The sequence below is a fragment of the Muscardinus avellanarius genome (genome assembly GCF_963383645.1).
Source record: "Muscardinus avellanarius genome assembly, chromosome: 12".
Classification (NCBI taxonomy): domain Eukaryota; kingdom Metazoa; phylum Chordata; class Mammalia; order Rodentia; family Gliridae; genus Muscardinus; species Muscardinus avellanarius.
The window spans coordinates 44,781,730-44,806,524 of NC_137798.1; the positions used below are offsets into that span (position 1 = coordinate 44,781,730).

The window sequence follows — 24,795 nt, forward strand, 5'->3', positions numbered from 1 at the left end:
GATAGCATTGTGATGTTTTCCCATAATAATCATGTTTTTGTTTTTCATTATAGATAATCAGCCAAAAGGAGCTTTGAAGAAACTAGTTTATGCTGCTAAGGTTTGTATTATTATATATATGTGAAACATACAGAGGAAGAAATTAAATGTAGGCTAAACTTATATGTCCTTATTAACTATTTAAAAAGCCCTTTTTCTCACTCAAGGTTGATGGCACATGCTTGTAATCCCAGTATGTGGAAGGTTGAGACAGGTGGATAGCGGGTTTGAAGCCAGCCTCAGCATCTTAGTGAGGCTCTCAGCAACTTAGTGAAATACTATTTCTTTTTTTTTTTTGGTGGTACTGGGGGTGGAACCCAGAGGCTTTCTACTTCCAGGCTATACTGCCAGATCCATTTTATATTTTATTTGGAAACAGGGTCTCACTAAGTAGCTGAGGCCGGCTTTGAACCTGTGTGATCCTCCTGTCTCAGCCTCCCAAGCGCAGGGATTACAAGCATGCGCCACCATTCCCAGTGTGAAATACTATTTCTAAATAAAAAATAAAATATTTCTGAGGATTGGAGGTAGAATGCCCCTGGGTTCAACCCCCAATTATACAAAATCAAAAAAGTCTATTTTATTATTCCCATTTATGTGTATTTAAGAAATGATCAGAATTTTTTTCAATTGCTATTTTCTTATATATATATATTTTTTTTTTCTTATATATATATATATTTTTTTTTTTTTAAATTTATTTTTTGGTGGTACAAGGTTCTCACTGAGTCACAAAAGGCCTCACTAAGTAGCTGAGGCTGTTTGCAAACCACAATTCTCTTGTCTCAGCCTCCCAAATGCTGGGATTACAAGTGTGTGCCACCACACTCAGCCTTATATTAACCGTTGAAATTCACATAGCTAATTTTTTTGTGTGTGTGGTACTGGGGATGGAACCCAGGGGCATTCTACCTCTGAGCTATACCCCCGCCCTATCTTTTTTTTTTTTTGGTGGTACTGGAGTTCCTGGAAACCCTTCTACCTCTGGGCTACACTCCCAGACCTACATATATATATATATATATATATATATATATATACATATATATATATATGTAGGTCTATACACACACACACACACACACACACACACACACACACACACACACACGGTCCGGGCTACACTCCCAGACCTACATATATATATGTAGGTCTACACACACACACACACACACACACACACACACACACACACGGTGTCTTAAGCCAGCGAGGCTGGCTTCGAACCTGCACAGTCCTCCTGCCTCTACCTCCTAAGCATGGGGATTACAAGCGTGCGCCACCTTGCCTGGCTATTCTTTATTTTTGAAACAGGGTCTCACTGAATTGCAAAGGGCTTCACTAAGTAGCTGAGGATGTACACGAACCACGATATTCCTGTCTCAGCCTCCTGAATGCTAGGATTACAAGCATATGCCACCATAACCGGTTTCCATAGCTAATTTCTAGAATTTGCAAAAATAAAAATTTTCAAGTTTTGTATTTCTTTTGAGAAGGAATATATTTAAAATGTTTGCTATATTTAAAATGTTTGCTGTATTTTACCTTATACTTCCCTTGGTGCATTTTTTTTGTTTTGTTTTGGTCTCAGTATTTTTTAATCCCTCCAGAATCCTATAGTATTGAGAAGTAAATACTAGGTTCATTTTCTTCTGATGTATTCCTTCTTTTTTCCTGCTTTGGTAGTGGTATACTGATCTTTGCTGAAGTCTTGGTAATGTAGTTTGAAATCTGGTTTAGTCAAAGCTAGTGCAAAGTGAGTAAATAGAATGAAAATGGCCATTCTTTAAGCATCCACTGAAAAGCATTCACTGCTTTTCTCTGTCCCTGTTTTGAGACTAATTATTGATGACATTGCTGTCTTTTTATGTGGAAGCTGCTGCATTGTTGGTTTCTGCTTTCTATGTGATAATTTCATGGAAGTGATAAAATAGCTTTAGAAGTGTTGGGGTAACATCCTGAGGTTTTGTGTATGTGGTTTTTTTTTTTTTAATATAACTGATTAATGTTCTTTTCTTTTTAAAGTTAAATGCTTCTTTAAAAACCTTAGAAGGAGAAAGAAATCAAATTTATATTCAATTATCTGAAGTAGAAAAAACAAAGGAAGACCTTACAGGTAGGTAATCCACATACTTTTAAAGTTTTTCTAAATAAATACATCTCTCTATAAAGAATAAATTCATTGATTAAATTAGTTTTGGATATTAATAAGTAGCAAATTAAAACTTTAAAAGTTTTTGGTTAATTGCAAAATTGATCTTCAGTAGTGGTACTGATTGCAGTATGATTTGATTTTTTTATGTATACACACACACACAGCACATATAAGAGTGATGTTAGACCTCTAGAAATGAAGTTTTTCTTTTCATTGAAAGTATTACAGAGCTGGGTGTGGTGGCGCACGCTTGTAATCCCAGCACTTGGGAGGTTGAGACAGGAGGATCGCACAGGTTTAAAGCCTGCCTCAGCTACTTAGTGAGGCTCTCAGCAACTTAGTGAGACCCTGTTTCCAAATAAAGTATAAAGTTTAAAATAGGTCTGGGAGTATTGCCCGGAGGTAGAAAAGCTCCTGAGTTTCACCCTCAGTACCAAAAAAAAAAAAAAAAAGAAAAAAAGAAAAAATTACAGAGCTAGATGCAGGTGTGTGTTCTTGTAATCTCCAGCTACTCAGGAAGCTGAGGTAGGAGATTGGTGAATCTGAGGTCAGCCTTGGCAACAGAAGGAGACCCTGAAAACAAAACAAAGGGAAAAAAAAGTGGGGGCATGGTGGTGCACGCTTGTAATTCCAGCATTTGAGAGGCTGAGACTGGAGGATCATGGTTCAGGTACAGCCTCAGCTACTACTTAGTGAGGCCCTTTGCAACTAAGTGAGACCCTGTTTCAAAATAAAAAAGGGCTGGGGGTCCCGTCACTTGGAGGTAGTATGCCACTTGGTTCCATCCCTAGTACTGGAAAAAAAAAAAAAAAAGAAAAAGAGAGAGAGAAACCCTCTGTGTTTATTTTGCTGATAGTGTTAGTATTTTTATTTTATTGGTACACTATTAGTCTCACATTGTAATTTGGATCATGTTAACAGTGGCATATATTCACATAGTACTTAGTGCCCCCAATTCTGTGTTAGTATTTTAAGCAAGTCCTGTCAGTTGTGTTGGGATTTTATACAAGTCAGGTGTGGTGGCATACACTTATAATCCCAGTGCTTGGGAGGCTGAGACAGGAGGATTGCACAGGTTTGAAGTCAGCCTCAGCTACTGAGTGAGGCTCTCAGTAATTTAGTGAGACCCTATTTCCAAATAAAGTATAAAATAGGTCTGGGAGTATAGCCTGGGGGTAGAAAAGCCCCTGGGTTCTACCCCCAGTGCCACAAAACCAAACCAAAACAAAAAAAGTTGGTATACATAACATTCCATTTTGTAAAAAAAAAAAAAAAAAAAAAAAAAAAATGCCATGCACATTTATATAAAAAGCCTGGAAGGACATACTCAGATGTCTATAGTGGTCAACTTTGAATATAGGATTATGGGTAGATATTTCTTTTTACCTACCTGTATTTTCAAAATTTTTTCTTACTATATAAAAAATTTAAACTTCTGGGCACAGAGGTTACTAAAAAAGTTGTGATTGGCCTAACTCACATGGGTAGTGAGGTTATTTTTGACTTTGAAAAAAAACATTAGTTTTAGCTTAAGTGTTGATGAAAGTAAAGCATAATAATAAAAGCCATAAAAGATCCATAGAAGGAAATGATGTCAGCTCTGCTTTCAAGTAAGCTGTGTTTTATAGCATACATTTCCAGTAGCAAGGAATTTGCTCATCAGTTACCCTCTCTTCATATAATTTCTTGACAGATCTTAATTTTTTATACTAATGTTGGTGGCTCTGTCTGCTTGTACTCGTTTTCTAAATCTGTTTTTATTAATGAGTCATGAAAAATAAATGTCTATAATTGCTATTCTATTCATAGCATAAACGTCTTCCTTCTGCCTTTGCCTTTTTTGGTAATCATTTGTAGTGCTTGTTTGTTTGTTTGTTTGTTTATAGTGCTAGGGATTGAAGCAGGGTCAGTCTACCTCCAAGTTATGCTCCCAGCCCCTTTTTATTTTTGAAATAGGGTCTCTTGAATTTGCTGAGGATCTTGCTAAGTTGCTGAGGCTGGCGTTGAACCTATGATCCTCCTTTCTCATCCTTCCAAGTACTGGGATTGCAGGCATCCACCACCATTCCTGACTATAGTACCCTTTTAAGATACAGAAATTTAGCTGGGTGTGGTGTTACACCTTGTAAGCCCAGTACTTGGGAGGCTGAGACAGGAGGATCACAGGTTTGTGGCCAGCTTCAGCCTCTTAGGCCCTCTGCAACTTACTGAGACCCTGTTTCAAAATAAAGAATTAAAAAAAAAAAATAGGACTGGGAGTGTAGCTTGGAAGTAGAATGCTCCTGGGGTCAATCCTCAGTAATACACACACACACACACACACACACACACACACACGATGCAGAAATTTGAAACAAAATAAAGAAGTACAAAAATAAAATAAAGATTCATAGTTTTATAGGTTTTTTTTTTTCCGTACTGGGGATGGAACCCAGGGGCATTCTACCTCCAAGCTACACCCTCAGCCCTATTTTTTATTCTTTATTTTGAAACAGAGTCTCACTGAGTTGCAGAGGGCCTCACTAAGAGCTGAGGCTGTTCGTGAACCGCGATCCTCCTGTTTCAGCCTCCCAAATGCTAAGATTACAATCACCATGCCCAGCTATAGTTTGGGTATTTTAAATAATTTTATAATAGGTACAATTCAGTTTTAATAGAGATAACATGCAACATCGATTTCTTTGTTAAATGACAATTCTTGGTAATAACCTAAGGCCTAGATTAACATATTTTTCTGATACAAATTTAAAAATTTCTGTAGAACTAGAGATATGCAGATTTCCTGAGCATATAATCTTTTAATCTTTATGAACTTGGTGGGTCCCTTTAACTAATAGGGAATAATTATATGCCATTATATATAATTACTAACATTTTTATGCTTGTTAAAAAGATTTAAAAACTCCCCTCTTGAGGCACAGTAAGGTTTTTTTTTTTTTTAAATATATCTATATATTTAGACTTGTATGGTGATTCATACATGTTTTGGGAAATCATGCCTTAATCTTAGGAAAAGTTCAGAGTTCAGATTATTATGTTGGTACCTTAGCTATAGAGTTAAGAGTTGAGGTAATTATATAGGAAAAGAAATGAGATTTTTAAAAACAATTGATATGAGTAGGATGTGGTGGCATATGCTTGTAATCCTAGCATTTGGGAGGCTGAGACAGGAGGATCCTGGTTCATAGCTGGAAAGCCTCAGCTACTTAGTGAGGCCCTTTGCAACTCAGTGAGATCCTGTTTCAAAATAAAGAAAATATAGGGCTGGAGGTGTAGCTTGGAGGTCGAATGCCCCCTGGGTTCCATCCCCAGTACTGCAATGCAAAAAAAATTGATATATTCATTATAAAGTTTCATAATTATTTAAAATTGCTAATTTTATTATTATAGGTGATTTTTAGGAATTTTTATTATTATAGGTGATTTTTTAGGTAGCTTAATAGTTGATATTTTTCTCCCCAATCTTGACTGTTTGATATCAGAAGATCTAAAGCCAGATGTGGTGGTGTATACTTGTAATCCCAGTACTAGGGAGGCTGAGAGAGGAGGTTTGCAGGTTCTCAGACAACCTCAGCTACTTAGCAAGGCCCTCCACAACTTAGTGAGACCCTGTTTCAAAATAAAGAATAAGCTGGGTGTGGTGGTGCACGCTTGTAATTCCAGCACTTAGGAGACTGAGACAGGAGGATGTCACAGGTTCAGTGTCAGCCTCAGCTACTCTACTCTCAGAAAGGTAGAAAAGTCCATGGGCTTCACCCTGATTACCACCAAAATAAATAAATAAATAAATAAATAAATAAATAAATAAATAAAAGAAAATAAAATAGGGCTAAGGGTAGAACTCGGAAGTAGAATGCTTCTGGGTTCAATTCTCTGGCTTGACTTTCAGCTTATATAGAAATTACGGCTTAAGCAAGAGGGCTGAGTAGAACTTATGATGATGATTATTATTTTTGCAGTACTAGGGATGGAACCCAGGGGCATTGTACCTCTGATCTAAGCCCTCAGTCCTATTTTTTTAATCCTTTTTTAAATTTTGAAACAGGCTCTCACTCCGTTGTGAAGGGCCTCACTAAGTAGCTGAGGCTGTCTGCAAACCACGATCCTCCAGTCTCAGCCTCCCGGGATGCTGAGATTACAAGCGTGTGCTACCACACCCAGCTGAACTTAAGTATTATTTAGAAGTAAAGTTTTCACTAGATAAAAAATGGTGTGGTGCATTCTTGTAATCCCAGTATGTGGGAGGCTGAGGCAGGAGTATCCAGGTTTGCGGCCAGCCTCAATTAGCTGAGGCCCTCTGAAACTTAGTGAGACCCTGTTTCAAAATAAAGAATAAAAAATAGGTCTGAGGGTGTAGCTCAGAGGTAAGAATGCCCTTGGGTTCAATCACCAGCACCACACACAAAAATAATTGTTGTTGGGTATGTTGGCACATGCCTGTGGTCCCAGAACTTGGGAGACTGAAACAGGAGGATCTCAGGTTTGAGACCAGTTTTAGAATCCTAGGAAGACCCTCTTTCAAAATAAAAAAAATAAAATAGGGCTGGGGTCTGTCTCAGACGTAGAATGTTCCTGGGTTCAATCCTCAACACCACAAGGTGTGTCCCCCAAACAGGCTTTATTTATCATCAGAAAGTAGGGAATGTTTAATTAAAACACTCACTTTCACAACCTTCCTGAAAATTCAGTGGCTTTTAGCTCCATGATGGAAAATTACGTGCTAGAATTAGAATGTTGAATATTTTGGGAATTCTGTATGTATAACTTATAACTTAAAAAGTTTAAACTAAGCCGGGTAGGTGGCGCATGCTTGTAATCCTCGTGCCTGGGAGGCAGAGACAGGAGGATGGCACAGGTTTGAAGCCAGCCTTACTGGCTTAAGAGACCCTGTTTCCAAATAAAAAAAATATAAAAAAATAGGTCTGGGAGTGTAGCCCGGAGGTAGAAGGGTTTCCAGGAACCCCAGTACCACCAAAAAAAAAAAAAAAAAAAAAAAAAAAAAAGTTTAAACTAACTATGTATATGGCTCCTCAGTTAAAATATTAAAACCATTTAGTTAAAATGCCATCCAGATTTTCTCTTGTTATTGGAGAGAGTTTATTATTATTTTTAGTAATTTCTACCTTTCTGAAATGTTAATGTACAACTTGAAATATTTCTTTAATCGTGACTTTTCAACAATTTTTTTAGAGCATATTAAAAATCTTCAGTCTGAACAAACATCACTGCAGGCAGAAAATACACAATTTGAAAGTGAGAATCAGAAGCTTCAGCAGAAACTTAAAGTAATAACTGAACTGTACCAAGAAAATGAAATGAAACTCCACAGGTAATAACAAATATCTCGATGACTCCATTTAATGGCAAGTAAAATAGCTACTAAGGTACGTTATATAGTCAATATTTGTAATTATTGAAAGTTCTTAAGTGGGCATGACGGTGCACTCTGTTTCAAGATAATGAATAAAAAATTGGGCTGGGGGTGTAGCTTAGAGATAGAATGCCCCTGGGTTCATTCCCTGGTACTCCAAAAAAAAAAAAAAAAGAAAGTTCTTAATTTGTGATTGGATTATCTTTCATCAGTTCATTATAAGACCTATTTAATTTTATAAAACAAGATTTAAATGAAGTTAGAATTTTCAGGTTCACAAATTCTTTTTAACTTCTGGTAAATAGCAGATTATTTTCTTAAACTTCAAAGTACTGGCAGGTTAGGCCAGGTAATCTGAGGGGACACTCTCGACGGAACGGTTCTTTAATTCTGTCTGTGAAATGTGTAAAACTGATTCTTTTCTCCTATGCAAATTGCTCCTGCCCAAGTGTTCATTGTCTTAGCAAATGGCAGTGTCCTCTGCCTAGTGCCTCAGGGTAGTATCTGTTCAAGCCATTCTTGCCTGCTCTCTTTTACATCTGATACTTGTTCTATGTTCAGGTCTTCTCAGCTTTCCTAAGCCTAGATCTGACAGCCTTTTACTCCCTCTCATACTACTACTCTGAGCCATCGTTAGTACCTGGCTCATTAGAGTTGCCTCACAGCTGTAATTTTTCTCTTTCCATCCTTAAGCTTCTGTACTGTGTGTTCTCTATAATATACAAGGTGACACTTTAAAATATAAATTGTGGATATTAGATGGGCATGATAGCGCACACCTGTAATCCTGGTACTTGGGAGGCTGATACAGGAGGATAGCAGGTTTGAGCTTGAAGATAGTAGCTTGGAGATAGAATGCTCTTGGGTTTTTTATTTTCCAGTACCATACACACACACACCAGGAAAAAAGTGGGTATTGTCACTCTTGGAATTCCTAAATACTTTCAAATTTTAATCAAAGGTGAGACCTCTTTAATTTTAGGTTATTTATTTTCTTTTCCTGTCAGCACTCTCCAGCCACACTGACTTTCTTGATAATCTTCAGCATGCAAAGCACATTTGTAGCTCAGAGGGCTTTTTGTACTCGTTACGTTGGCCTGTAATGGTGTTGTCCTATGTACTTGCATGGTTCAGTTCTTCATCTCATTTGGCGCTAGTCCAATGTTGTCTCAAAGAACTTTTCCCTGATCACCCTAACTCAATTAAAACTGCTCACTCTATTCCCTTATCTTGCTTTATTTTTCTTCATAGCCCTTACTGTCCTCTGAGCATTTATTGAGTTTTTCTTTTTCTTTTCCACATTAATGAAAGGTCCATGAGAGAATTACTTTATTTTCTTCTATATTCCCAGTGCCAGCTGTGATAGCTATTCAATAAATATTTGTTTAATATATGAATAAATATGGTGAATGTATTTATTTGTTTATTTGTTTTGTTTATTTATTTTGTGGTACTGGGGATGGAACACAGGGGCATTCTACCTCTGAGCTACACCCTCAGCCCTATTTTTTTTTTTTTTTCTTTATTTTGAAACAGGGTCTTACTGAGTTGCAAAGGGCCTCACTAAGTAGCTGAGGCTGTCCGCGGACTGTAATCTTCCTGTTTCAGCCTCCTGAATGCTGGGATTAAAAGTGTGTGCCACCATGCCCGGCTTGTTCAATGTATTTGTATGTTGGAGTGTGTGTGTATATGTGTATGCTGATGCCTAAATTTTATTTAGGTATACAGAAGACTCTTAAGATAGCTATCTGTAGACTCTCAGGGTTTTTTTTTTTTTTTTTTTTTTTTTTTTTTTTTTTTAAGGGAGGAGGACTAGGAATGGAACCCAGGGGCATCCTGCGTTTGAGCTACAGCCCCAGCCCTACTTTTTAGTCTTTATTTTGAAACAGGGTCTCAGTAAGTTGCAGAAGGCCTCACTAAGTAGCTGAGGCTGATGTGATCCTTCTGTCTCAGCCTTCCAAGTACCAGGATTACAAGTGTGTGCCACCACACACACCAGGCTTCCAAGGTTTTTTGTTTTGTTTTTGTTTTAGTACTGGGGATGTTGAACTTAGGGACATTCTACCTCTGAACTATACCCCCAACTCTTTTTTTTGTTTGTTTTTTGAAACTGGGTCTTGCTAGGTTACTGAGAGTCTTACTACGTTGCTTAGGCGGTCCTCGAACCTGTGATTCTCCTGTCTTAGTCTCCTAAGTACTGGGATTACAGGCATACGCTACCATGCCCAAGTTTGTTTGTTTATTTATTGGTGCTGGGGATTGGACCCAGGGACATTCTACCTCTGAGCCACATACACAGCCCTATTTTATTTTTTGTCTCACTAGGTTGAATAGAGACCTGGTAACCTTTCTATCTCTGCCTCTCAAGTATGAGGTTATAGGTGTATGCCACCATTCCCTGCCCAAGTTTTTATTTTATTTTTTTTTACTTTTATTTTTTATTTTTTTGGTGTTACTAGAGGTGGAACCCAGGGGCTTTCTACTTCTGGGCTATACTCTCACACCTATTTTATACTTTATTTGGTAACAGGGCCTCAGTAAGTTGCCTAGCGCCTCGCTCAGTAGCTGAGGCTGGCTTTGAACCTGTGCAATCCTCCTGTCTCAGCCTCCCAAGCGCTGGGATTACAAGTGTGTGCCACCATGCCCGGCTCTGCCCACGATTTAAAATACCACTTTAGCATATAGTTTTCATCAAAAAGAGTAATAAAATTCTCCTTTAGAAACTTAATGGAAGTCATTAGTCAATCCTCATTTTTCATAGATTCTCTCTGCAAGTTTGCCTACTTGATAAATTTTTATTTGTAATTCCAAAATTAATTATTGCAGATCTTTTGTGGTCATTCTTAGACATGCTTGGACCTATGTAAAATTTGAGTTGCCCAAGTTCATATTTCTAGCTGAGATTGAATAAAGCAATATTCTGCTCTCACTCTGTAATCAAGTGTCCTTTTCACAGTTATTTAGTGCCATATCTTTCACATTTTTATACTTTTTTGGGGGGGTAGTTTCATTCTTTAAATGGTCTCCAAACCTAGACCTGAGGTGCTGTCTGGTGTTCCTAAATACAAGATGGTGATATGTTTTACAGAGATGATACATGTGTCAGATAACTTTGTTTAGGCATGAATTAGACTGCTGTTCTCTTTGAATTCAGTGTTAATAAAACAATAGTAGATGTTGAATAAAGTTTCTTTGAACAGAAACACACATAAAACAAGGTATGTATTGTTTGGTTCATAAAAATGTGACTAGAAGCTAACAAGGTTCTGTGTATTACCCTTAGGAGTATTGGTCCCAGTGTTTGCTAATTTAAGATTTATAGTGACTTTATAGAACATAACTAGCTCAAAACAGGAACTTACTATATAACACTTGAAGATTTGTAGAGACTATTAATACTCCATTGAGATAAGGATCCTGGGTAGTTGATTATACTCAATAGTGTATAATTTTGAGCTTATAATTTAGCCCCCCTCCCCCCGGAATTACACAGGTACTTTTTTTTTTTTTTGTACGAGGGACGGAATCCAGGGGCAGTCGACCTCCAAGCAACACCCCCAGCCCAATTTTTTATTCTTTATTTTGAAACAGTCTCACTAAGTTGCAAAGGGCCTTACTAAGTAGCTGAGGCTATCCTCCAACCATGATCCTCCTGTTTCAGCCTTCCAAATACTGGGATTACAAGCATGCGCCACCACGCCCGGCTTAGGAGCAACAGTCTTGATATAATTGATTTTCTATGACATGTTTGAAAAGAAATAAAACACATTTTGTTTTAAGGAAATTAACAGTAGAGGAGAATTACCGGTTAGAAAAAGAAGAGAAGCTTTCCAAAGTTGATGAGAAGATCAGCCATGCAGCTGAAGAGCTTGAGACCTACAGGTATGAAATACTCTTTGGAGTGGGGAGGGTATCTAAAAATTCAGTACTAGAAAAAAATAACCAGGTGTGGTGGTGAATGCTTTTGTAATACCAGTACTTGGGAGGGTGAGACAGGAGGATTCCAAGTTCCAGGCCAGCCTTAGCAACTTAACGTGACTGTATTTCAAAATAAAAAGTAAAATGGATTGAGAAGTAGAACATCCTAGGTCCAATTCCCAGTATTAGGAGCATGCATATGTGGGGAGAAAAATAAAAATCAACCCAGAATAAATAATGTAATTTTGCTTCATTACTTTTTATTCATATTTCTTGCTATTATGAAGTTATATAGAAAATATAAAAGGAAGGAAAAATGTTTTCATTTTTTTTAGTGTGTGTGATTTTAAAATAATGATATTTGAATATGGACAGTCCTATTATATGTTAATATCACAAAATTTATGGATAGCCAAGTATAGTGAGGCATGTCTGAAATCTCAGCACTTGTGGGGCTGAGACAGGAGGATCACTGGTTTGATACCAGTGCATGGTAACTTAGTGAGAACCTGTTTCAAAATAAAAAATAAAGGGTGCTCAGGATGTAGCTTAATGCTAGAGTGCTCCTGGGTTTAGCCTTCAGTACCAAAATAAGAAAAATTTATGAGTAGTCATTAGTTTCAAGATCTTTCCTCTTTAGTTCAAATGTATACAGCATTAATGAATTCAACAATCAAGTCTGAAAAAGAAGAGTGATCCACAGTTAACATTCTCAGTGTTTATAAGGCTCATCATCGAGTTATTTCTTGGTTCAATCCTCACTGGATCCAAGGAAATAAAACCTAGAGAAAGAAAGGGACAAAATATAACATTATCCTGAATAATTGTGATATTTTATTTTCCTTTAGAAGTATAAACTTGGATTTTGGAATCAGTGTTAGTTGCATAAAGGTAATAGGTAACAATTTACCATGTAAAGGTTAATTTCCTAGAATTCTCTTAAGATTACAGACATCTGAATGACTTCTAGAATCATGCTTCTTAAAACTAGAAAACCAATATACTGTATAAATCTTTGCGAGATCTTTGCTTTAGATAAACCCAAACAGTACTATTCTTAAAGTTTAATTACATCTGGAAAAACAGATGTTTAGACTCTCTAAAAAGGTGATTATTTCGCAACATGTGGAGTTCTGGAGTTATAGTTTTACATGAATTGGAGTACTCTGGGCATTTTAATATTGATTAGTAAAGAGTGTGCTATCATTTATTGTATATTAATACTGTAGTAGAATAATTATTTGTTCCTTTTAGAAAACGAGTTAAAGATCTTGAAGAAGAATTGGAGAGAACCATTCATTCTTATCAAGGGCAGGTATGTATGTATGTATGTATGTATATTGTATGTGTGCATGTTTATGTGTTAGTATAATTAAAACAATGCTGATTTGTTTGAATTGATTCAGGATACAATTACTTGACTAATTTATATACTTCTCCTGAGGTGTTGCATGTGTGGATGTGGAATGTTTCCAGGGAGCTGAAGATTCTGAGATAAAAATTTTATTTAAACTCTCTTTTGAGAATGTGGTTTCCATCCCATAAGTAAATAAACATAAATCGGCACTGGGGTCTCATTCAGTCAGGCTAATTATTTGTTAATTGGAAACTCTTGCAGTATTTAATTATTACATAGAGAGTTACAAGACAATTTTAATTGTTTTTACATTCAATTTTGTGTTTAAAGTGTGATAAATTAGATCATTTTCATATAAAGATTGGTTTTAAAAAATGTTCCTATTGACCCTGCTGAGATGCTTGGAGTATTTTCAGTTTATAGATTGTGCACTAAATCAGCAATAGATGTTAATGGTTTTTATATTAAGAAAAGTAGTTGTATCTGAATCACTATCTTTTTCAGATTATTTCCCATGAGAAGAAAGCACATGATAACTGGGTAAGTTTTAAATATCTTTAAGGCTTTTTTGTCAAATTCCTTTGAGAAGACAGACATACAGTTCATTTAAATTAGGTAAAAATAAAGATAAATATACTGGGCAGATTAAAAATAATTTCCTATTAATTTTACCATTGGTAAAATTATGTTAATAGTTCAGACATTATAGAAAGGTACATAGAAATAATAATCAATATCACTTTAGTTAATCTTTTTTTTGTGGTACTGGGGCTTGAACTCAGAGGCACTCTACTTCTGAGCTACACCCTAACCCTATTTTTTATATTTTGAAACAGAGTCTCACTAAGTTGCAGAGGGCTTCATTTGAGACTGGCCATGAACCTGCGATCCTCCTTTCTCAGCCTCCCAAGTACTTGGATGACAAGTGTGCACCACCATGTCTGGCTCACTTGTTCTTTTTGAGTGCATTTAGATATAGTTTTTTTTTTTTTTTTTTTTTTTTTTTTGGTGGTACTGGGGTTCCCGGAAACCCTTCTACTTCCGGGCTACACTCCCAGACCTATTTTATACTTTTTATTTGGAAACAGGGTCTCTTAAGCCAGCAAGGCTGGCTTCGAACCTGTGCGATCCTCCTGTCTCTGCCTCCCAAGCACGGGGATTACAAGCGTGTTCTACCCTACCCGGCCACATATATATGTTTGAAAAAGGGATCCTATTATATTTTACTGTTTACAAATTGCTTTTTAAAAAATTTAATGTGTCATTGATATTTTTCTCTGAATGTTTTATAATTTATAAAAAACTTATATGATAAACTTTTGTTTCTACTTTTTTATGATTATAATTTTAGATGTTAATTTTTCCAGTAAGTGTTTATTTGCCTGATCTTGTTAGATGTAATCTTTTTTTCCTTTGAACTCAGTAATTTTTTTTTTTTTAATGGTACTGGGGATGGAACCCATGGACATTCTACCTCCAAACAACACCCTCAGCCCTATTTTTTATTCTTTATTTTGAAACCAGGTCTCACTGAGTTGCAAAGGGCCTCACTAAGTAGCTGAGGTTGTCCACGAACTGTGATCCTTCTGTCTCAGCCTCCCAAATGTAGGGATTACAAGCATGTGCCACCATGCCCAGCTGTAATTTGTTTTTATATGTCCTATGGCAAGTATCTTATTTTTTATTGCAGCTATTTATATTTATTCATACTGTAATAGTTAAACTTCATAACATAGAATGTTTCTTTTTCTTTAACACCTGAATCTAACAGATGCTTTATATAAGTATTTAATATTTGAATATAACGTTTTAGAGTATAGTGTGATTGTTCCCTGAAAGTACAGTTTTACCTAACCTTGGGCTAAAACCTTTTCAAAAAGTCTGCTGGCGCATGCTTGTAATCCCAGCATTCAGGAGTCTGAGACCGGAGGATTGAGGTTCGCGGACAGCCTTCAGCTACTTAGTGAGGCCCTCTTCAGCTCAGTGAGACTGGTTTCAAAATAAAGAATAAAAAAATAGGGCAGAGGGTGTAGCTCGGAGGTAGAATGCCCCTGGGTTCCATCCCCAGACCCGCAAAAAAAAAAAAAGTCTGCAATCATTGACTTATTTTCTTTATATATATCTATATCTATCTATATATTTTGGTGCATTGTAGTCATACATCTTAATGGAGTCAAAGATGGTAGAGGCATACATGCACACATCATCCAGTTAGCCCTTACCCAATTCCTGCCCCATACCCTCCCCCTCTCTCCTCATTTTTGACTTAGTGGTTGACTTTGATAGATTTGTTAATGTATATCATTTGCATTAGAGAATTTCCCTCTTTTCTCCTCCTATCCACTCAGTTCGCCTTACTTGCTCATCTATAGTATCTCTTTCTTTATCTATATTTCCTCCTATGACCCATTTTCTCCCTAGCTTTCACATATTAGGGAGAGCACTTGATTTCTTATATTTTGTGACTAATATCACTTAGCATAATGTTCTCCAATTCCATCCATTTCCCTGTAAATATTGTAATTGTGTTTTTCTTTATGGCTGAGTAAAATTCCATTGTGTACCTATCCCATAGTTTTGTAATCCATTCATCTGTTGATGGACATCTTGGCTGGTTGTTTGGCAATTGTGAATTGTGCAGCTATGATCATAGTTATGCATTCATTAGTTTGGTATTTTGGTTTCCATTCTTTTGGGTAGATACCAGAAGTGGTATTGAAGGGTTATATTGAGTTCATTTCTATTCTTCTGTGGATTCTCCATACTGTTTTCCAAAGTGGTTGCACTAATTTGCAATCTCACCAACAATGTATTAGAGTTCCCTCTTTTCCACATCCTCGCCAGCATTTGTTGTTGTTTGTGTTTTGAATGATTGCCATTCTAGTGGAGTTAGGTGAAATCTCTGGGTAGTTTTGATTTGCATCTCTCTGATTGCTAATGATGTTGAGCATTTTTTTACACATTTATTGGCCATTTGAATTTCATCTTTCGTGAAGTCTCTATTTAGTTCACTTGTCCATTTTTTTGATTGGGTTATTTGTTTTCTTAGTTGTGAGTTTCTTGAGTACACACATATGTACACACATATGTTTACACACACTGATTTTTAATATTTTATCAAATAAAAATATCATTAAGCAAACATTAAACTTAAGAGGAATACCATCCTTAAAGTGCTATATACTTAACAGATGTGCAATGTACATTGATTATATTCAGCCATTTAAACCTATACTAGCATGCTGTGAAACGATTTTAGATCTTTCTGGTTCACAAAACTATAGTGATTTTCTCTAGAGAGAATTACTTTGTTTTATGGACAGTACTGCCATGCTTAGTGACCTAGTTCCCCACTGCTTTTGCTCTAAGCGTGGTAGCTCTTAACATGTTCCAAGTCATTCCATCATTAAGCTGCAGCTGTAAGCTCATGTCTTCTGCTTATGTGGAACTCAGTCCCTTTCTAAACAATTCCCTAAGTTTAAAAGGTTTTATGTGGACTTTTCTGAACTGGATACTTACCTAAGTGCACAATATTTATATACCACCATTCTAATATTTATACTATTTTTTCATTTTAAGTTTATGTAAATGTATTTTTTAAATGTATTTTTTTTTTTTTTTTTAAGTTGGCAGCTCGGACTGCTGAAAGAAACCTCAATGACTTAAGGAAAGAAAATGCTTACAACAGACAAAAGTAAGTATCTTACTGGGAATACTTTAAAAACCTAAAATTAGTTATTATTTTTATTATAGTTATTTTATGAATTAAGTCATACTTTTACAAAGATAAAGAAAACTTGCAATAAATCCAGCATATCCTGTTGTGAAGTTTTACCTAGTAAAAGTATAACTTAAATTTTTTTATTAGCCAGTGTAGGTGGAGGAAGGTAAAAAGGGAAGGAAAGTAAAAGGATGCATTTCTCTGACATAGCTGTGCTCTAAATATTAGGATTTTTTAAATGGCTAAATAGAAAACATTTTTATTTTCTTTCTCACCCTCTGTTTTGTTGTAATGGCTGGCATTATATTGTACAGTCATAAAATGAAGGGGAGAATAAAAGTAAAGAGTAGAAGGCTGTAATGCTTTTCTCTGAGGATAGTATCAGTCTTCTAAGAGTTATAGGTTATGGACAGATTATACTAGTAATATTACTGAACATTCGCTTTATTCCTCTTGCTTATATTTCTACTTTCAGAAATTAAAATCAATAGATCAGATATTTCAGGTGTGATGGTTAAGAACTAGAAATAAGATTCCTTTAAAATGTCACATTTTTAGGCAGGCGTGATGGTGCACGCTTGTAATCCCAGCATTCAGGTTGAGACAGGAAGATCACAGGTTTGTGGCCAGCCTTAGCTACTTAGTGAGAACCTTTGCAACTCAGTGAACCCTTATTTCATAAAGAATAAAAGAAATAGGTCTGGGGGTGTAGCTCGGAGGTAGAATACCCCTGTGTTCCATCCTCCCAGTACTACAAAAAAAGTCACATTTTTAAGATTCAAAACTTGAAGAGTAAAATGGTAGGAGAATTAATAGAATTTTGAATTTTATGATATGATTGAAATAATATGGGTCACATTACAATGAAAAACATGCATAACTCATTTTCAGGAATGCTGTATTTTAATCCTGGTACTTTCATTTGAAACAAATTGATTCAACTCCCAGTCACAGTTTCCTTAGTTACAAAATGATAGACTTGAACTGGTTGACCTTGGAGGGCTCTTCCATTTGAAAACTTTGGATTCTGTGATACAATACTTATTGTAGTCTAGCTTTGAAGAAGAACCAACATCATTGTCCTATTCCTATCACAATAAGAAACTGGTTATCCCAAAATAAATATGGGGGATACAGAAAGATGTTTTGCTCAGAAAAATTTAGAAGATCTGTTCCTCTGTGCAGATCTGGAGATAGTGAGAATAGCTCTACTTGGTACATTTTTCTGGAAATGTGGGTGCTTCTCTTGGATGAGTAACTTAGAGATGTTTGTTCTTTATTTGCAGATTAACTGAAACAGAGTTTAAATTTGAACTTTTAGAAAAAGATCCTTATGCACTTGATGTTCCAAATACAGCATTTGGCAGAGGTAGTCTTTTTTTTAACCCTTCATTTAAAATACATATTATGTATATTGCATATATAGTTTATATTAGCATACATTAACACTATTATTTACAAATAGTTTAGATTTTGGAGCCAAGATTCTATTCTAAGCTCTCTCACAAACTCCAGGTTTCTAGATTTTGTTTTCTTAGTAACAGTGAAAATTATTGCTTTCTCCTTTTCTCAGTAGGATTTTGTAAGATAATATATATTTAGAATTGTGAATTCCTTGAAAAAAAAAAACCAAGTGCTTGGCACTTCGTGAGGTACTTACTATTTTGAAGGAGAATGAATGAATAAGAACTATTTAAATGGAATAGCATTTTTACTGTGTACATATTAATTACTTTTAAATTTTCTGGAATTATAAAAATGCAAATTAAAATAGTTGAATTTTAATTATTTAGAAAATATCAATCTAGAAGATGGGGAATACTTAATAATCCTAGCTTTAATTGCTTAATTATTCTCATAGGAGGACCAGTTATTTGAACACTATATTTAACATGTCTCTCCATTCATTATTGAGGTAGTATCTTTAATCATCTCAAACTATTCTGAATAAAGTTTTCAAAATAATTTTGATTGTATTGGAATTAAGCTCTGGGGTAATGAAAGTAAATCATAATTTAGATAGGTGGAATTTCATTTTAATAACCTTTGGAAAGTTACAGAAATCACATGTTGAGAGTCAGCCTTTGTTAAAATGAAAGTATTTCTACATTTAAAAATACTGGATGAGTTGGTCGTAGTGGTGCACCTTTGTAATCCCAACATTTGGGAGGCTGAGATGGGAGGATGGTGGTTTACAGCCAGCCTCACTACTTAGTGAGACCCTTGCAACGCAGTGAGATCCTGTTTCAAAATAGAGAATAAAAAATAGGGCTGGGGGTATAGCTTGGAGGTAGAATGCTCCTGGGTTCCATCCCCTGTACTGCAAAAAACAAAACAAAACAAAAAACCCCCCCAAAACTGGATTATTACAGATTTCAAGTAGTAACAGTTTGGAGTTGGGTGAAGAATACAGGCAGAATTTTTGTCTAAACCCAATGCAGAAGTCTCAAGGATGATAAATAATGCTTTGACTTTTTTGTAACTGACTTGAGTATTATATGAGCTGTAGTTTATAAGATTGTAATGAGAGCTGAAATTTCTGGAAGCATACTGCCATTAAAAACAAGGCAAAACCAAACAAATTCCCTGTTCCTCAAATCCTCCTGTAACTCTGAAATATCACCAGCGTCCCTTGCTTAACTTGCATGGTTATTTAAGCATACTAATAACCAAGAGGATAATGTTTTTATTGACTAAAATGTCTATTTGATAGGCTTTAGAAACACCAAGCCTAGGGTTGGGGATGTAGCTCAGTGGTAAAGTTTCTGTCTTGCATTCACAAGACCCTGGGCTTTATTCCAGCACTGCAAAACAAAATCAAACAAAACCACAAGACTCTATATTGAATTAAATATAAATTCAATCATATATTAGCAAAACCAAAGGTATAGTTAGTATTCAGGACATGGATTAAATTAAAGTTGGCAACAGGATGATCTGATGGTAATTGTTGAGATGGGATTCTAATTTCTTAGTGTAGCTAACTGAAATTATGAAATTAAATATGCTGTTTTAATTATTCCAGAGCATTCCCCATATGGTCCCTCACCATTGGGTCGACCTTCATCTGAAACGAGAGCTTTTCTCTCTCCTCCAACTTTGTTGGAGGGTCCACTCAGACTTTCACCTTTGCTTCCAGGGGGAGGAGGAAGAGGTATACTGTTTAAACACTTTTATTACTCTAAATTTCTTCCTTTATATTTTCATTTCAATTTACTTTAAAATGCTCTGTAAAATAAACATTTGGAAAATACAAGCATTCCTTGCACTTATTGAGGGGTACATTGTTGGGGAAAGGATCTCTATAACATCTAATTTTAATCTATTTTTTTCTCTTAGAAACAGTGTTACATAGGTTGAGTATTCCAACTCTGAAAATATGAACTCTCAAGTGCTCTGAAAGCCAGGCGTGATGGCATACACTTCTAATCTCTGCATTTGGGAGGCTGAGATCGGAGGATCGTGGCTTGAGGATAACCTCAGCTACTACTTAGTGAGGCCCTTTGCAACTTAGTGAGACCTGTTTCAAAATAAAGTCTAAAAAGTAGGGCTGGAGGTAGAAAACCCCTGTGTTCCATCCCCAGTACCACACACACACACAAAATGCTCTGAAATTTAGAGCTTTTGGGTTATAATGCTTAAGAAGTTTTGAATGCCCAACCACCAAAGTCTCTGTAAAGATTAAGAAAAAAAAAAAAAAACCCTCCAAAATATGAAACAGTTCTGTTATCAAACATTTCCAAAAAGGGATACTCAACTTGTACAAGATTACATTTTAGTCTAGGACTTACTTTTGATTTTTTTTTTTTTTTTTTTTTTTTTTGGTGGTACTGGGGTTCCTGGAAACCCTTCTACCTCTGGGCTACACTCCCAGACCTATTTTTATACTTTTTTAAAATTTGGAAACAAGGTCTCTTAAGCCAGCGCAGCTGGCTTCGAACCTGCGCGATCCTCCTGTCTCCGCCTCCCAAGCCTGGGGATTACAAGTGTGCGCCACCACGCCTGGCTGCTTTTGATTTCTTAAAAGCTGTATATTGGCTGGGCATGGGTGTACACGCTTGTAATCCCAGTTCTTAGGAGGCTGAGACAGGAGGATTACTGGTTCTAAGACAGCCTCAGGAACTTAGGCCCTCTGCAATTTAGTGAAACCCTGTTTCAAAATAAAAAAGTAGGGCTGGGCGCTGGGCGTGGTGGTGCACGTTTGTAGTCCCCGCGCTTGGGAGGCGGAGACAGGAGGATTGTGCAGGTTCAAAGCCAGCCGCTCTGGCTTAAGAGACCCTGTTTCCAAAAATAAAAAAATTGGTCTGGGAGTGTAGCCCGGAGGTAGAAGGGCTTCCAGGAACCCCAGTACCACAAAAAAAAAAAAAAAAAAAAGAAAGAAAGAAAGAAAGAAAGAAAGAAAGAAAGAAAGAAAGAAAGAAGTAAAGTAGGGCTGGGAATGTAGCTTAGAGAGGGTCTTGCTCAGAGGTAGAATGCCCCAGTACCACAAAAACAAAAAAAGAAAAAAAAAATCCAGCTGTATATTATACTATATATTGTCTGCTTTGCCTCCCACTTTTATCTGTTTTTGAGAATTTTGTAGCTGCCTCAAGCCCAAGCATAACTGTTGGTCTTTTCACATTTTCTTCATTAGTGTGACATTGGTGTTACAAAGGCCCTAGTGCCTTTGAAAACTTGTATGCCTGGAGGTTTCCTCTTTTGCTCTCTTACCATACTTTCTTTAGTTAAGTAGTTTTGAAGCTTTCCCTTAATTTTTGGCCAAATTCAAAGATGTAGAGCACTATTTATTTTACTATCAACCAATACTATTTGAGAGCTGAGGGCATTCTTCATTAGCAAAGTATTTCTACCTTTTCTTTTTGGTACTGGGGATCTGGGGATTGAACTCAGGGACATTCAACCTGTGAGCTGATTCTAGAATGGCCTCAAACTTGCAATACGATCCTTCTGTGCCAGTTTCTCAAGTACTGACTGAAATTACAGGCTTGTTCCACCGTGGCTTGCCCCACCATTTTTTTTTTTTTTAATGTGATACTGGAGATGGAACCCAGGGGCATTCTACCTCCAAGCTACACCCCAGTCCTAGTTTTTAGCCTTTATTAGCCTTTATATATTTTGAAACAGGTTCACACTGAGTTGCTAGGGGTCCCACTAAGTAGCTGAGGCTGTCCACAAATAGCTATCCTTTGGTCCCCGCCTCTCAAATGCTAGGATTACAAGCCTGTGCCACCATGCCTGGCCTCACTATTTTTTTTTTTTTAATGTATCAGTAATTTTAGTAAATTGAATCTGAGTCAGAAACTTAAAGCAATGAGTCTATATATTAAAGCTCCAAACTAAAGCTAGCTTTTAAAACTCATACACTCAAATTAATATTATTTTTCTCAGTAATCTTAGGGAAACCCAGGCCCATTGTTTTGGTGCTTTGGGAGTAAGCAATGAGGAGAAAGTCTTTTAATGTCTCTTTTAAGCCTCTATGCTTCACTTCATTTAAGCTATCATTATTCTATGTATTTCTGGGATTCTTCCTTTAGAGTTACCTTCCAGGATTGTGAGAAAGTCATTGTCCTGCTTTATGGTCGTGAGATGCTTCCTCTTTGGCCATTTCTTATTTATGTCTTCTTTGTTCTCAGTTCGCTGCACTTAGAGCTTCCCACCTCCCAGTCCCCTGCAGATTGGGTCCTCAGCCCAGATTTGCTTGTGATTAACCAGAAGCTCCTAATGAGAGGGATTGCACTGCTCGCGGATGCACCAGAGGCCTCCTAGGGCAGCAGCTTTCCATTGAGCACTCCAGCAACGGAACTGATTTTGAAATTCATTCTGCTGTAAGCCTAGAGCTTACTATTCTAAGTCATACCCCCTCCATTTTTTTTTTTTACTTTGACTTACATATGAAATATGCTTTATATCATGTCATATTAGATACCAACAAATATAATTGAAACCATTTGCTTGAAATATTTATCATTACAGTTTTGATAATTTTTGACATTTTCATTTTTCTTTCATCTTATTAAAAAAAGAATGCTGATTCATTTCACATACCACAAGTGAGTAGCAGCCAGCAGTCTGAAAAACAATGCCTCACAATTAGGATATAATTGGCCAGGCATGGTGGCGCATGCTTGTAATCCCAGCGCTGGGAGGCTGAGACAGGAGGATCGCACAGGTTCAAAGTCAGCCTCAGCTTCTTAGTGAGGCTCTCAGCAACTTAGTGAGACCCTGTTTCCAAATAAGTTATAAAATAGGGCTGGGGTTGTAGCCTAGAGGTAGGATGCCTCTAGGTTCCATCCCCTGTACCACACACACACACACACACAAGGTATAATTGGCTAAATTGCAAATGTGAATCATTGAAGTTGGATTAAATAAGTCAAGGACTGCTTGTAGTCATTTGAATATTTGAAATAAGAGCCAAAATTACCTTTGATTTCTCCTCTTCTGTTTAAATTATTTTCCTCTCCTATTTAATTGCTTTCAAGATACAATGTGTTTAAATTATTTTCAAGGGTGTTTAACTGTTTATTTAAAAAGCTACAGAAGTTCTTGGTAAGTTATCAGCAAGTCTTAAAAGAGTTGCTTTGGACTGAAAGTGTGACACACCAAAGAAGGGTGAAGAGTATTCTTCCTTTTATTTTATTTTTTTGAAGAGTTTGGATGAAATATATGTTTGAACAAGATGGGAATATAAAGAAAATAATTTCCTTTTAGAATAGATTGCATGTAACTTTTGGTCTAAATAGCAAAAACTTTATCCTATACTACTTTTAGGTTCGTAATTTTCACCTAGTAGTAAGCAATCAGGAGAGAGTCTTTGATTGTCTCCTTTAAACTTTGCAGCACTCCACATAAACTCAGCCTAAATGGCACTTGAACATTTTCTGCTTTCTTAGCCTTCTTCTAATGAACGAATGAGAAGCATGAACAAGCTAAAAGGAAAGATATGGGGAATTTAGTAGACTATACAACCAATAGGGAAAATGATATTTGACCTCCTGACATAAAAGTCAGTTGACCCGAACCTGCAAAAAAGAGTAAATGGAAATGTTTTTAAAATGACTACTATGATCCAAGTGTGGTGGTACATGCTTGTAATCCCAGTACTGGGAGGTTGAGACAGGAGAATCACAGGTTTGAAGTCAGCCTCAGCAACTTAATGAGACTCTCAGCAACTTACTGAGACCCTGTCTCAAAATTAAAAAAAAAAAAAAAAAAAAAGACAGGAGATTATAGCCTGGAGGTAAAAGGCCCCTGGTTCAGTCTCCAGAATTTAACAAAAACCAAAACAAACAAAAACTCACTATGTATTTAAAAATGATACTGTTGCTTTTTCTACATTATCAAAAAAAATTTCATTTTGGTCTTTGCTTCTAAAAAAGGTACTGAAATGGGAGAAGCACTTTAGTTAAATTTTTAATGGGGAAAAAAATGCTTAGAAGCTGTTCCTTGAAAAGAATCAGTCTTTATGTTCTGGAAAATATAATTTTGGAATGACTCAGTTGCCTCCTCAATGGCAGAGATATTAGATATTTTCCTCAATGCTTAACATATTTTTTCCATTTTAATTAAATGTGGGATTTTAATTAAGGTACTATTTCTGTGATTCTAAGAAGGAAATGTAAAAATGATTTCTTCCTTTAAAAACACCAGCATACTAGATTTTCTTTTCAGGATAAATGTTATCTTGTTTATTAAAGGTTTATTTCAAAAGTTCTTTTTTAAACTTTTGTTTTCAGGGCTTGTGAGATCTCTTTCTGAATGTGAGTTTAATATTTTGAAATTACTTAAAAGCCATTCAGAGCGACATTTATCTCATGAAAATAAAGATTAAACTGTTTAAGATCATGTTGGGATCATTTTAGAAATAGAATCAAACACTGAGATGCAAATTTTAGCATGGCTCTTAATCTGAATATAGTACCTTTCCAAAAGAGTTGGTTTTTTTTTTTAAATACTTAGCACAGTAGGAAAATTATTGAAATAGATATGTAGCCCCTAAGATGACTGAAAGGAATAATGCTTATTTTGAATATTGACATATATTAGTTTAAGCAGTAAAAACATTTAATAACTATCTTACTATATCTAGCAAAGAAAGCTTTAAAATTTGCTTCTACATCCTTATTTTTCAGACTCAGTATTTATGACATAATCACTGATTTTAAGTGTAAATTGATGATGGTGATAGCATTTAAAAATGAATTGGATAGGAAAGTATTTGTTTATGCATGTGG

General features: G+C 36.0%; 1 protein-coding gene across 8 annotated transcripts in view; it reads left to right on the forward strand.

Moving 5' to 3' along the window:
* Positions 1-24,795, forward strand: part of MIA2 (MIA SH3 domain ER export factor 2) — a gene marked incomplete at both ends in the record, with an annotated part of 118,508 nt that overhangs the window by 70,782 nt on the left and 22,931 nt on the right. For 5 of the 8 annotated variants that reach the window (XM_080708204.1, XM_080708207.1, XM_080708205.1 and 2 more), the window contains 9 exons: positions 54-100; positions 2,065-2,155; positions 7,385-7,523; positions 11,346-11,447; positions 12,738-12,798; positions 13,345-13,380; positions 16,467-16,534; positions 17,848-17,930; positions 19,587-19,715. In XM_080708204.1, the coding sequence (XP_080564330.1) occupies positions 54-100; positions 2,065-2,155; positions 7,385-7,523; positions 11,346-11,447; positions 12,738-12,798; positions 13,345-13,380; positions 16,467-16,534; positions 17,848-17,930; positions 19,587-19,715 (756 nt within the window). The remainder of the gene's footprint in view (positions 1-53; positions 101-2,064; positions 2,156-7,384; positions 7,524-11,345; positions 11,448-12,737; positions 12,799-13,344; positions 13,381-16,466; positions 16,535-17,847; positions 17,931-19,586; positions 19,716-24,795) is intronic. The other 3 variants (XM_080708209.1, XM_080708210.1, XM_080708211.1) reach the window with 1 other exon arrangement.